Genomic DNA, 12,573 nt, shown 5'->3' on the forward strand with positions numbered 1-12,573 from the left:
CTATAGCAGAAGAAAGGCTTTTAGGCCCATCAATATGAGTTAGAGATCTTGTCAATCATACAGCTCTTGGATCTCTTTTGCGCACTTGTACAAAACGCTTTATATCTCAGCAATGGAAGCACGCAGAAACGTAAAGATGGTCTTGTTTGAAAGAAGAGATTCTAATCTAAAAGATTATATCGAGTATATAGGTATGCGTGGCTGTTTGCGGCTGACTGAAGCGGTGCAAAATGTATAAATAATAATTTGCAATGAGGTGAGAAATTTTACATCGCGATTCTGTTGAAGATCATTCGATCTGTGATTGTCACACAATAAAATGATTCCTGAGAATGAGAGCTTTCTTGTGATATATGACTTGACTGTTTTGTGAAAACTATTTTAAATACACATTCTTATGAAAACGTATTCGCAATCGTTAGATGGAAATTTATGGGGGGGGGGGATATATTTCTTAGCTTAATTTGACTACTTTATGTATCATAAAACCCCAATTAATGGTATTCTTTGTAAAGAAAACACTCTAAGCTTTCAAATGAACCCATTTATGGGCATATACCATATAAGGAAGGCTATGCAAATGAGACACAAACATCTGGCATGCTATTTTCGGACCGGTACCGGGTCTGCAGAGTTTAAGTTAAAGCAACTATAGCCTATGTATTTTTGGAACTTGAAGCCCCAACAGTTAGGTGAGAGGAATTGACTGTTGTGAAAACGCTGGACAGCTGTACCACGGTACTTTCAAGGAAAGTCATATACTATATTGTCAATTAATAGTATATTAAAAGTCTTCGGCTGTACACATGCATTTGTTGCTGCTGTAAAGCAGTCCTCCCATTTCACAGAATTTAGTAGCCACTCACCAAACTTACTTAATGTACTACATACCAACTTGTTGCGAAGGGAGAAACACAAAGCTTTAAATCAACTGATCTAATTGTTTTGCAAAACGATTCACTGTTTCGAAGCTTCTGAAATAACACACGCTGGTGACGCCTGCTGGTCAGAACGTGTAAATGCAACAAAACTCAAGCCAAACACGCTTAAAAGCTTTCCAAAAAAATGTTTCATTGAAACTATCATCTATTTATTGTAATTAACGAATAATTTAATACTATTAAAGGGATACTCCACCCCAAAATGATTTTTATGGGTTTGAAATGACATGGGGGTAAGTGATTAATGACAAAATGTTCATTTTGGGGTGGGATAATCCTTTAAATATGAAGTTTGTGTACAATATGTGTTCTTTTATCAATTAAGGGCTTGTTTGGATTGTTTTATGTGTGCCAGTAAGAGACTGTTAACTACTGCTCATCCTTTTAATTACACAAAAGCCTGATTAAATATATCTACAAATTTGTAAAACTGATCCAAGATAAGGTAAAAAACTTTAGATACTGGTTGATGGTTCGCTAGAGTTGAAAAAGCACCTGTAACTACCCAAAACCGATGTTTGGAAAGAAACAGAAGCAATTCTCCTTGTGTTAAGTCAGATAAGATAAAAGTAGATTTAAGCCCCCTGATTTGTGGTGTGTTTAATATTTTCTAGCAATAAATGTTAAATAAAGTTGCTTTTTTTAAAGAAAAAAATAAGTAACTCACTATGGGTATTAGGGCAGCAGATTTATTTTACATTAAGAAGGAGCTGGTTATTTGTTCTATTGGTACTCATTTATTTCTTATAAATTAATGAAAAATATGTGTACAATAACTCTGGTAATAATTAATGTCTTAAAAAGTAGAAAATAACAGCACGCCAATCTGTACCCTCATGTAAAGTGTCTTAAGTGGGACATCTGTAAATCTCAGCAGGACATCAGAAGGGGGTTGGATGTGTTTCGGTGACCTGAGGTCCCTGAAGGTCGTGACCCAGTGCTGACCTCCTCTCCTCCATCCAGGAGGTCACTAGAGAGGAGCTGCCGGCACAGTGTGTCCACCACAAGAACCACTGGAGTGCAGTCTGAAGGAAAACAGGGGTTTATCCTTGAGTTTTGCATGAAAAAAAACAATGTAAATGAAACCGAAAGGCAGAGCTTACCGTGGCTTTTTCTAGTACACAGATCTAGTGTGTTGATCAGTATTTTCCCCAAGATCCTGCGAGAGACTCTCTGTCAGGGGTCAGAACACAGGTTAGTCAGAGGTTTTCAGATTACAAAGTAGACAGGTGCGTTACAGAGCTGAATCAGTAGGTGGCAGTGTGCACATGACTTGATCTCTCATTTCCAATGTGAGGAATTAACAGGAAGTCTTATTAACCAGGTAATTTTTAACTCTCTTTCTTTACTCATTATTTGATTTGACTGTGAAAAGTCAAGTGCAAATTAACCATAAAATGATCAGTGGAGGGCATATGCTATTAGAATTGCACATACTACTGTTTGAAATGTTGCATATTGTTTCACATGTTTGTAAAAAAAAAAAATTGCAGGCAATATATATTGTATAGCATGTAAGATGTCAGTTTAAAGTTTTTTTTAAATCATAAACACCTTAATATACATTCTGTAAGTGTCTATTTGACAACACATTTTCTCAGTTTTTTTTTTGTTTGTTTGTTTTTTGATAATTATGGGCAATTATTTGCAGCATAAACCATAAGATATGTCCACCCTGTCATGGACATATATATTATTTTTAATAAAGTTTTCATTGCAAAATTAAGATGCAAATTTCATTTTTTGAAAGGTATGATGTCCTGGTCCTAAACAAGGTTATTAAAAAAAAAAAAATATATATATATATATATATATATATATATATATATATATATATATATATATATATATATATAATAAATTATATAATTACATCTTCAATCACACTGATATATCATTAAATTCTAAATATTTATGAATAAATATTATATATATATATATATATATATATATATATATATATATATAATTTTTATTTTTATTTTTTTTATATATATATATATATATATATATATATATATATACATCATTCCATGAGTTCAGTAAGCAACTTAGAACACACTTCTTACTCATAAATCTATTTCTGAAATCTAGTTCTCACTTTATGTGGTATCTGCAGCAGTAACGTAAGCGCATCAGTCAGTCTCTCATCCAGCTGTGAATGATAAACCCTCAAACTCTCCATCTCTTTCTGCTTCATCTATGATGTGAAATAGAAAGAAGACATGCATTAGAGATGATGTGCTGTATGATATTCCATAATAATAGATCATAGATTGTTCTTTAACTCTCACCTTTCCCTCTTGATTTCCCATTTCATTCGATTGAGGAATCCAGATGTGTGCTTTAGTGTCTTTGCTGTGAGCCGAGCTCTGAGAGATAAGCCAGTTACAGTTAGCAGTTTTCTGACACCTGTGGAAGAATACAAGTGTGTGAACATGTCAAATTAATACATAGCCAAAATGCAGAATTTTTTATTATTTTTTTATTTTTTTTATTATTGAAGGTATGTTCACCCTTTGGCACAGCTGTGTAACCTGTTGATCAGACGTTTCACCTCCAGGTGGCAGCACTGTCCTTCATCTATGCTCCTCTCCTCCTCTTCCTCATCGGATGCTGCCCGACCCTCTACTGACCTCTGCAGGTCTTCCTCTGCACAGAGATGTCACATGACCACTACTGTCTTTAATTCCCTGCCGTGCATTCTATTTTGCAGTGCAAAATACTGTACTGTGCACAAAAAAAAATAATAATAATAATAATTTTCAAACTGTGAAATATATAGCAATCATGTCATACTATGAAATGCACTCAAATTGATGCACTTGTATTGTGATGAATTAATTTAAAGTCATCTCTTTTTTGACTTACTATTTTACTAGGCTATAAAAAGAGACATTTTTACAGAAAATTGGAGATTTGAAATTGGAAAAATATAAAAGGAACATTTAGAGAGACCCTGTGTAAAAGGTGTTATTATTTATGTTTTTTTTTATGATAGCACTATTGACACTAAAACTGAAATGTATTATTTAATATTATTTAGATTATAATACATTTATATTATGAAATAATATCTCATTTATACATTTCTAAAATAATTTTTAGAAATGAATACATTAACCTTTTTCGTTTTCAAATGTCAAAAAATAAATATACAATTTAGTAATATTGTTTGTTTCTGGAAATGTAAAATCATGTATATTCTTTGATTAGATTAAATTATTTATTGGTATTTTTGTTATTGTTTTAATTTACTATTTTTATTAATTAAAAAATGTTTGCATTTGTTTCTGAGGTAATGCTGCACAGAGGTCACATGAAAAAAGTGAATCTTACTACTGGTTTATTTTTTATTTTTTGTATGATGCATTAAAAAAAAAGTTGCTAGTGCATAGTATGCAGAATTCCATTAAGAACACATCCACAGCTATACTATCTGTGCAAGCAAAATGGAAAATGTAATTCCATTCAGCTTTACAAAAAAATTTGATTTCTTACATTCTGAATGCGAAATTGATTTGTTTATGATGGTTTTGTATCCTCTTACCTCTTCTAGCAACATCATGACTGATGGGGGAAGGATATCCAGACTCACATGGTTTAGAAAGTATTTCAGTTTTGTTCATATTCAGCTCAGGGCAGGTGCACTGGGTCCTAAGAATAAGTCATATAGCACAGTAAATATGATTAAATAAGGTTCAGTGCAGATGAATCAAGGTGTCTGGAATCAGAACAGTTAATATCACATAACTGATAGAGGATGTTCGGCACGCTGCGTTTATTGTGCTGCTGATGCGTGAACAGGTTTGATAATCCTCCCAGCAGAGGGTGTGGATTGTCTGAGTCAGGAACCTGGCAGGTTTCGACCTGCTTTTCCAGGTGAGGAATGAGCATTACATCACCACTCTGTGATGCATATAATGAAATATTAACACTGATATTAATCTGCTAAGCGTCAACTGAAAGCCAACAATCTACTTGATTGATTGCAAAGTAAATGTGAGCTAAAGTTTTATATAGCACAGTTGGCCATCTTAATGCATGCTGGAAATGGTCCTAAGAAACTTATTGGTTCATTGTACTTAAAAATAACACTTTAGCTTGTGTAATCTCTAAAGCTCATTGCATTGCAGTAAGGGGAGCGTTACGGAAACCTGTGTAAAAACAGTCATTATTTTTGCAACTGTGGTGCTAAAATTACACATTCCCTGTTAAAGTTTATGCATTGTTAATTTAATATGATTTAAATAATTAACATTTTAGTTTGTAGAATTGCAAATACTAACAGATGTAAAGTATTTTGTGGGTTTAGTCCTCATTTAATTTCTCCTTTTCAGACATTTCTTAATTATTATGTTCAAATGAAAAAGCACTGTAAAAATCACTGACCACAAATGTCTTTGATCTCTGACAGTCCAACATACAGTACCTGCTCAAACTTGTGTCTGGACCCTATATCCTTCCTCACAGGATATAATAAGACATCTAGAGTTAGATGTTGTAATAGATGATTTGCTGTAATACTCACACTTGAAAGCGAATGACTAATAACCCTTTGCAGGAAACTGTGCTGCCCTGTGTTATTAACGCAGCTCATTAACATCTGTCAAGAGAAAATCAGTCATGCTTGCGACAAGTCCTGCAATGCTGCTCCTGTCCAGCCTGTTTCATAGCCAAGCACTGCTTCTTGACTCATCAACACTAAAGCATCAAGATTTTCTCTTGATTATGGCTTCTCATCTTGGAAGGCCCTTGTGGTCTAAGTCCTTTAGGGCCGGCCTGTCCTATAGGCTGTCTACATTAGCCGTGTTTCCGCTGTCACGCTTAAACCGGGCGTGCTAGTGCGTGCCAGGGCCAGTCGCGTTTCCACTGTCACTTCCGGGGCTTGATCGTGCCTCGTCGGGGCTTCCTCTGGGCCAACGGCCAGGGTTTTTTGGCCCGACGAAAACCTTGGGGCAAAGCGGGCCAGCTGGGGCTAGAGGAGTGGTTCTGAACAAAGGCAGAGTTTTTTCTCCGCGTCTGGAGAGCGTCAGCACCGCGGATCATTTCAGAAAGATAACAGCTTTAACACCAGTATTAAAGTCTTAAAAAAAATAAGTTGATATCAAAACTCACTCTTAGTCAGCAGCGAGTGTTTGAAATATCTTGATCCGATGTGGATTATGATCACCATACAAGACAGAAATATTTAAAAGCGATGTAAAAGACTATGCATGATAAACATTAACATTACCATAGTAAACATGGTAAATGCAACCACTTGGAGAAATCAGACGTCAGCTTCTTATTCTCTATCACAATTGTGTTTTTATTTAGTAACATATTTTATCTGTCATAAGTCTCTCGTCTCGAGAGTTTAGCTCCACATAGAATATGTCATCAAAATGAGTTTTGTTCAGGTGCTTTTATAAAAATAGAGAGTCAGCGCTGCGGATCATAACAAAAAGGAGCTATAACACCAGCATTAAAAACTTTTTTTAATAAATTGAGCTCAAAACTCACTTTCAGTCAGCAGTGTGTGTTTGAAATAATTTGATCCGATGTGGATTATAATCATACAAGGCAGAAATATTTATAACATTACCACAGTAAACATAGTAAATATGACGGCTTGAAGAAATCAGATGTCAGATGTTTTTCTCTATCACAATTGTGTATTCATTTAGTAACTTATATTATCTGTCATAAGTCTCGTTTCGAGAGTTTAGCTCCACGTTGCCTATCATAAAAATATAATAATGTTGTTTTTGTTTGTTTTGTTTGGGTGCTTTTATAAAAATAGGGAGATTATCATTAATTCAGATGAAACACACTCGACTGAATAAGCAAGCTATTTTTTATAAGCATTTGAAATAAATAAATAAAATACAAATACATTTATTTTTGTGTGATTTAATTTTGAGTCCTGATAAATTAATTCATTATGATCAATGTATCACTTATTCTATAGTTAAAACATAGATGCTTTTGAATTTGAATATTTAACAAAGCATACAAACAAATGGCCGCTTTTATCATGTTCGTGTGTGATCGCGTTAGTTCCAGTGACTTATTTCTTAGTTTTCTGATAACTTCTCTTTGTTGGTGAAATGATGAGGTTGCGTGACGTTGTTCTGAGAGGCTTGTAAAGGGCGTGTTTTAGTGACGTGAAGCGGAGCTTCAGGACCGACAGTGGAAACCCTGCACTATTCTGGCCTCGGTTCTATTGGCCCGAGGCTATGAGCCCTGCCCGGCCCGCTTTAAGCCCTTGCTCGCAGTGGCCCGACAATGGAAATGCGGCTAGGGCCTGAAGGGAATTGGCTCTTTGTATATTTTGATCAATTCTAATTATTCTACTTTGTTTGAAATTCCAGTTTGAAAAGGGGACAACGAATAATAAATTATATATATATATATATATATATATATATATATATATATATATATATATATATATATTATTTTCAATGTTGAAAACAGTTGTGCTGCTGTATAGTTTCATGGAAACTGTGATACATTTGTTCTTAGTATTCTGAATGTAAAGCCCTTCATTATTTCAAAATCTTTTTTATAAATCTTTACTGATCAATTTAATGCATCCTTGATGAATACAATTATTAATTAATTTTTTTTTAAACCCTACTGATCCCAAACTTCTTTACCTGTGGTGTAGTTATGCATGTGTATGATTGAAATGATAGCATGAGATAAATGAAGGATCTACCTGAAGCTCTCCAGCTGGCTCTCCAGACTCTGGACTTGTTTTCGGAGCAGGTCAGCTTGTCGAGCCTGGTCTTGTAAGGCCCTCACACCCTGCAGCCCCACGGCCAGCGACTGTCTCACCTCTTCTGTCCTCTTCTTAATCTGTGTGTTCTCAGTCCGGACGCTCTCCAGCCTCTCCTGCATCCTGCTAATCTCTCCATAAGCCGCCATCAGCTCTTCCTCTAACCTCTGGTTAAACCTCATGGCTTCCTCCAGCTGTCCATCACGAGAAGCACGGATCAGTTCCAGCTCTCGCAGGAGGTCTTTAGTGCTTCTTCTGGAGTCCCATTCCATGGGTTTGGATTGTTGTGTTTTTGTTTTGCCGTCCTGTTTTTCAGGGGTTCCTCCAGCAGTATGTTGGGACGGCACGTCTTTTCGGCGTAAGGCCACCTCCAGTGCCAAACACCGCGCGTCGCTGCTCTGGAGGGCTGAACGTAAGTCCTCCACCAGCTCCCTCAGACTGGCATTCTCCAGCTCCAGCTGGTCCTGACATCTCCTCTGAGGGTTAACATCCACTGCAATACAGTAAAAATTGGGTCTTCTTCAGTAATGACTAAACACAACAAAAAACACAGCTTTTTGCTTTCAAAATGACTCCAAAATGTTACCAGTAATTTATTGATCAACTATTAATAGAAATCAAGACATATTATATAAATTATTATAATATCATTATTTATAAATAAATAATTTTATATTAGAATAATAAATAAGTATTTGTTAAATTTTTTATTATAATGTAATAAAAAATAATTTAATTATGTTCCTAAATGTGTAAAGTCATATTATAATTAAATGACTTTTTTATATGAAGATGATGATAAGATTTTTTTAGGGCTACAGTGATATTCAACACTGCAATGCTAGAAAACTTCAAATTAATTCAGAGAAATTAGAAATCTACTAATTGGTTATTTTAAACATTAATTGTGTAAATATAACGTATTGCTTAAATTACAAATGTAATATATATGGCTTAAGAGTATATTCCTATAAATTCATTTTGTACTTGTTTTTAAAAAAAAATATTAACTTGTATGAAATATGATCAGTAAATAAATAGGTGAATTTTTTTATTATTATTATTATAATTTAGAAGTTTTGTATGCAATATGCATTTGTTTTATGACACAGACACTTATAAATCTCTCTAAAATAAATCTTCATTATTCATCATTAAAGGCTAAAAACGTCCCCTAAGGCTTGAGTTTTTGGATAGAAAAATACAGCTGTTAAATTAGTCCACCTGTCCTGACAGCTCAGGTGTGTGTGTGTGTGTGTGTGTGTGTGTGTGTGTGTGTGTGTGTAGCTCCTACCAGCGCTTCTCTTGGGGTCCGGAGCAGAGCTCTGCTGAGGATGCGGGTTCTGGGAGGGTCCGGTTCTCCTCACTGACCTCCTCCGGTTCTGTTGGTCTGCAGACAGATCAAAGCTGACGCACTTTCTCCTCCGGACGCGGGGACACCGGAGTCTGATCTCGCGCTCGATGTGCTCGGTCTCCTCGCTGACCGGAAGTCGAACTCCCGTCTGTCCTTCCTGCGCTTTTAGCGAAAAAAACCCACAAAGCCGTTCGTGGAAATCTTTAAAGTTCAGCACAAGAGGAAGTCCTTCGCAAATATCCTGGTGCTCTGATGTGCCGGTGCTCTCTGCGCTCGCGGGGATCCCCAAAATCAAACACAGACTCTTAAAGTCCTCATCCGAGACGAGATCATCACCCTGGTGAAAGGCGAGGTGATGAAACACCTCCTGGAGATACTGGTCCACACCGGTGGCCAAAACCACGATCTCGTTTTCCACGTATGGATCTGGGCTGAAGTGGTGCGTTAGCGTGCATTTGAGCCACTCACTTTTACGCGCCGCGCGGATCCGCGAAACCTGCATGACTGCGGAGACACCCACAACACACCCGGGTTTCTACATGCCCACCTCCTTCACACAACCAACACCATCGTTTATTCACAACATGTGCTGCAAATGATTGTTAACTTACCAGATAGGAGTATGAGAAGTAACACTTTACATTAAAGCGCCAATTTTCTATAGCCTATAATATTTAGCCTAATAATTAACTTGATACAAAATGCATTGACTTTAAATCCTTTCCTCAACCTCTTCCTTCAGGGATTGTGGTTGTGTGGTTTTCAAAAGACCCACTCCACCCTTTGACAGAGGAGGTGTGTGTGTGTGTGTGTGTGCGTGCGTGCGTGCGTGCGTGTGTGTGTGTGTGTGGTGTTTTCCATGGGCACGTGAAAGCTTTCAGATCTGTCCAATCACTGCTCACTTCAGGCTGAGGATTTCTGGACCTCGACCAAAGAGAGTGTTCTTCTCTGGAGCTTGAAGACACTTAATACAGGTAGTGTGGACTCCTGTAAATGGCAGCTTTTATCTAAGTTTACAGATCACTTTGAGGAGTTTTCAAGCGTGACTCACTGACTTACAAGAGACTAAAATGAAGCAGGTAACACCCATGCAGATAGCCTATAAGTTACGTTTAAGCCTTAAAAACATACAAATATATATCCATAGATGACATGAAATGTTGACTTTTGTTTACTTCAAATGAGTAAAAAGAAAAAAAGTTTTATACACATCAAGGACTCTAATAAATAAGAGGAAAATTCATTTTTTTAATAATACTCTATATAATATTAATGTTATAATAATTTTTATATGCATAAATGAATACTTACAATTTAACTTATATTAAACTTTGGGAACTAAAAAGTATGCAGTCTATGGACTTTTATACTGATGTTTTTATTTTTAAGTTATTTTAGATCATCTGATCGTATATCATATACTGTATATCAGAATAGGAATGGCTGATATAGATCAGCATGCCAAGTTTACAAATAGCTAGTACATCATGTTTCTGCATCAGAAATAGAGGTCTAATATAACTGGAGACAGTCTCTAAATAAAATACAAGCCATCATTTAACTAGTGTATGTGTCTAGTTCTGCTACATATCAGTTTATCTGTGACACTAGATACTGATCAGTGTAAAGACAGTAAGAAAGTGGCCTATAGCTTGAGTCACAAGCCTTTGTTTCTTGACTGGAACTTACTGTAGGTTGATACGGGGTGACTTCCCGTAAAAAAGACCCTTGCAGACATGTGATACCAAAGTCCTGTGTTAGTGTCTCTCAGGCACCACTCCGGAAATAACTGTCCTCACCACATCTTAGTTCATGACAAATACTGTTATCCCACAGGAAATACTCCCACAAATACACCTGATAGCTCATTCTGTCATGTGTCAGATGGTATTTACCCACCAAACCTTTTTTTCTGTGTGGTGACTCAGAGAAAAGTGCTTTTGTTGAAAGGTGATTGTAAGCACCAAGGTAAAACAGTCAGCCATTGCTTAGGTGTTTTTTTTTTTTTTTCAATCTCTGTCCTACTTTTGTTGTTATGTCTTAAATTTACTTGAATCATGATATATCTCTTTGTGAAGCACCAGATTGTCTATAGATGCAAGATATCATGCTATCACACATTTGCTGCTTTCTCTCAGGTCTTGATGAGACAAGTCAAGACTCCAGACGGTGACCTATTTTACAGAAAAGCAGACATAATTTTTGTCAATCGTGGATCAAAGACGTGTCAGTCTTCATCCAAAAGGGTCCATTAATCTCCTAAAATAGAAAATTGATCATAAATTACACCAGTTTTAATGTTGTCTGGGACAAACAGAGTAGCGTTTTTGCATGTCCTCAGGTGTTATGAAGAATTTGGCTCATCAAACACCATTAGAAATTATAATATGAATCAATATTTTATTCATCCAAAATTCATAATTTAAAACAAGATTATGATATTATTTATGACGTAATTGCGAAGGTGTTTTAGGTATTTGTATGTATTATCAGACATAGTTTTTGTAATGCTAAAATAAATGATCTACTATCTATCATTTAAAATTATATATAATATATAAAACCACTATTTATAATACTGTTTGTTTTATTATCTGTTGTTAGTAATATTAAAGAGAGAGTGATTATGAAATCTAAAATATATTTCTTAAAGACTCTTATTCACAATAAAACCACTAGTGATTTCAATTATTATTTTTTATAGTCCTCTTAATTAGTATTAATTTTAAATCAGACCCTTTTTTTGTTGAAATTTAACATAACGATTTGGAATTTGTAAAGTGTAACAAAGAAAAAAAATCCACAGTTTGGCCCACAATATGGAGAACAGCAAACATCTCACATCCATCTCAGTTAAAGATTACCCAGAAACCTGTTCAACTGCTTCAGGTAATCTACAGGTAAAACATCAACATCACAAATGTGTTAATTGTTTCCCTCTTGTGTTTGGTTACATTTTATTGCCACACTTTATATTGAAAGAAGTTAAGATAAGCAAAGCACAATCCAAACACAAAACGAAAGACGACTGCAAGCAGACCAAATGAGTGATGAGAGCACTTTAACCACTGCGAAGAAGTAACTCTCAGAATAAATCCTCTTAATAGGCTTCCTAATGACGCATGAAATCAGTGTCATTTATTTTGACAGCTTATTCTCTGTAATCTTTTTCAGTTTACTCTGATTTTCAGAGACATCCTAGGCAAATGGGACCGTAATGCTGAGCTTGGAAAATGAAACTCCCCTGGATCAATAGAGAATCACAGTGAGCCATTCACATCCCAAACCTGCAGCTGCGCTTCGAGAGCTTGTTTACTTTGTTTGAAAGGAGCTTATTTGACAATGAAAGGTTTTGGAGCCCACGGCATTAAAGGGTTAGTTCACCCGAGAATGAAAATTCATCCATCTTCTACTCACCCTCGAAGCATCCAAGGAGTATGTGACTTTCTTCGATCAAAGTTATAAAAAATCTTCCTAGCTCTTCCAAGCCTTTCAATGGGGGTAAGCAGGTG

General features: G+C 35.8%; 1 protein-coding gene across 1 annotated transcript; it reads right to left on the reverse strand.

The window, feature by feature from the left end:
- Positions 1–354: 354 nt before the first annotated feature.
- On the reverse strand, positions 355–9,580 carry si:ch211-112f3.4 (EF-hand and coiled-coil domain-containing protein 1). The gene is made up of 8 exons (XM_052569752.1): positions 9,002–9,580; positions 7,648–8,200; positions 4,492–4,598; positions 3,458–3,593; positions 3,236–3,353; positions 3,043–3,141; positions 2,045–2,114; positions 355–1,966 (listed from the first exon to the last, which is right to left on the reverse strand). Exons 1-8 carry the CDS (start codon positions 9,561–9,563, stop codon positions 1,812–1,814), a joined length of 1,800 nt encoding a protein of 599 aa, XP_052425712.1. The 5' UTR covers positions 9,564–9,580; the 3' UTR covers positions 355–1,811.
- Between the last annotated feature and the right edge of the window lie 2,993 nt (positions 9,581–12,573).

This window comes from Carassius gibelio, chromosome B11 (genome assembly GCF_023724105.1).
Source record: "Carassius gibelio isolate Cgi1373 ecotype wild population from Czech Republic chromosome B11, carGib1.2-hapl.c, whole genome shotgun sequence".
Taxonomy (NCBI): domain Eukaryota; kingdom Metazoa; phylum Chordata; class Actinopteri; order Cypriniformes; family Cyprinidae; genus Carassius; species Carassius gibelio.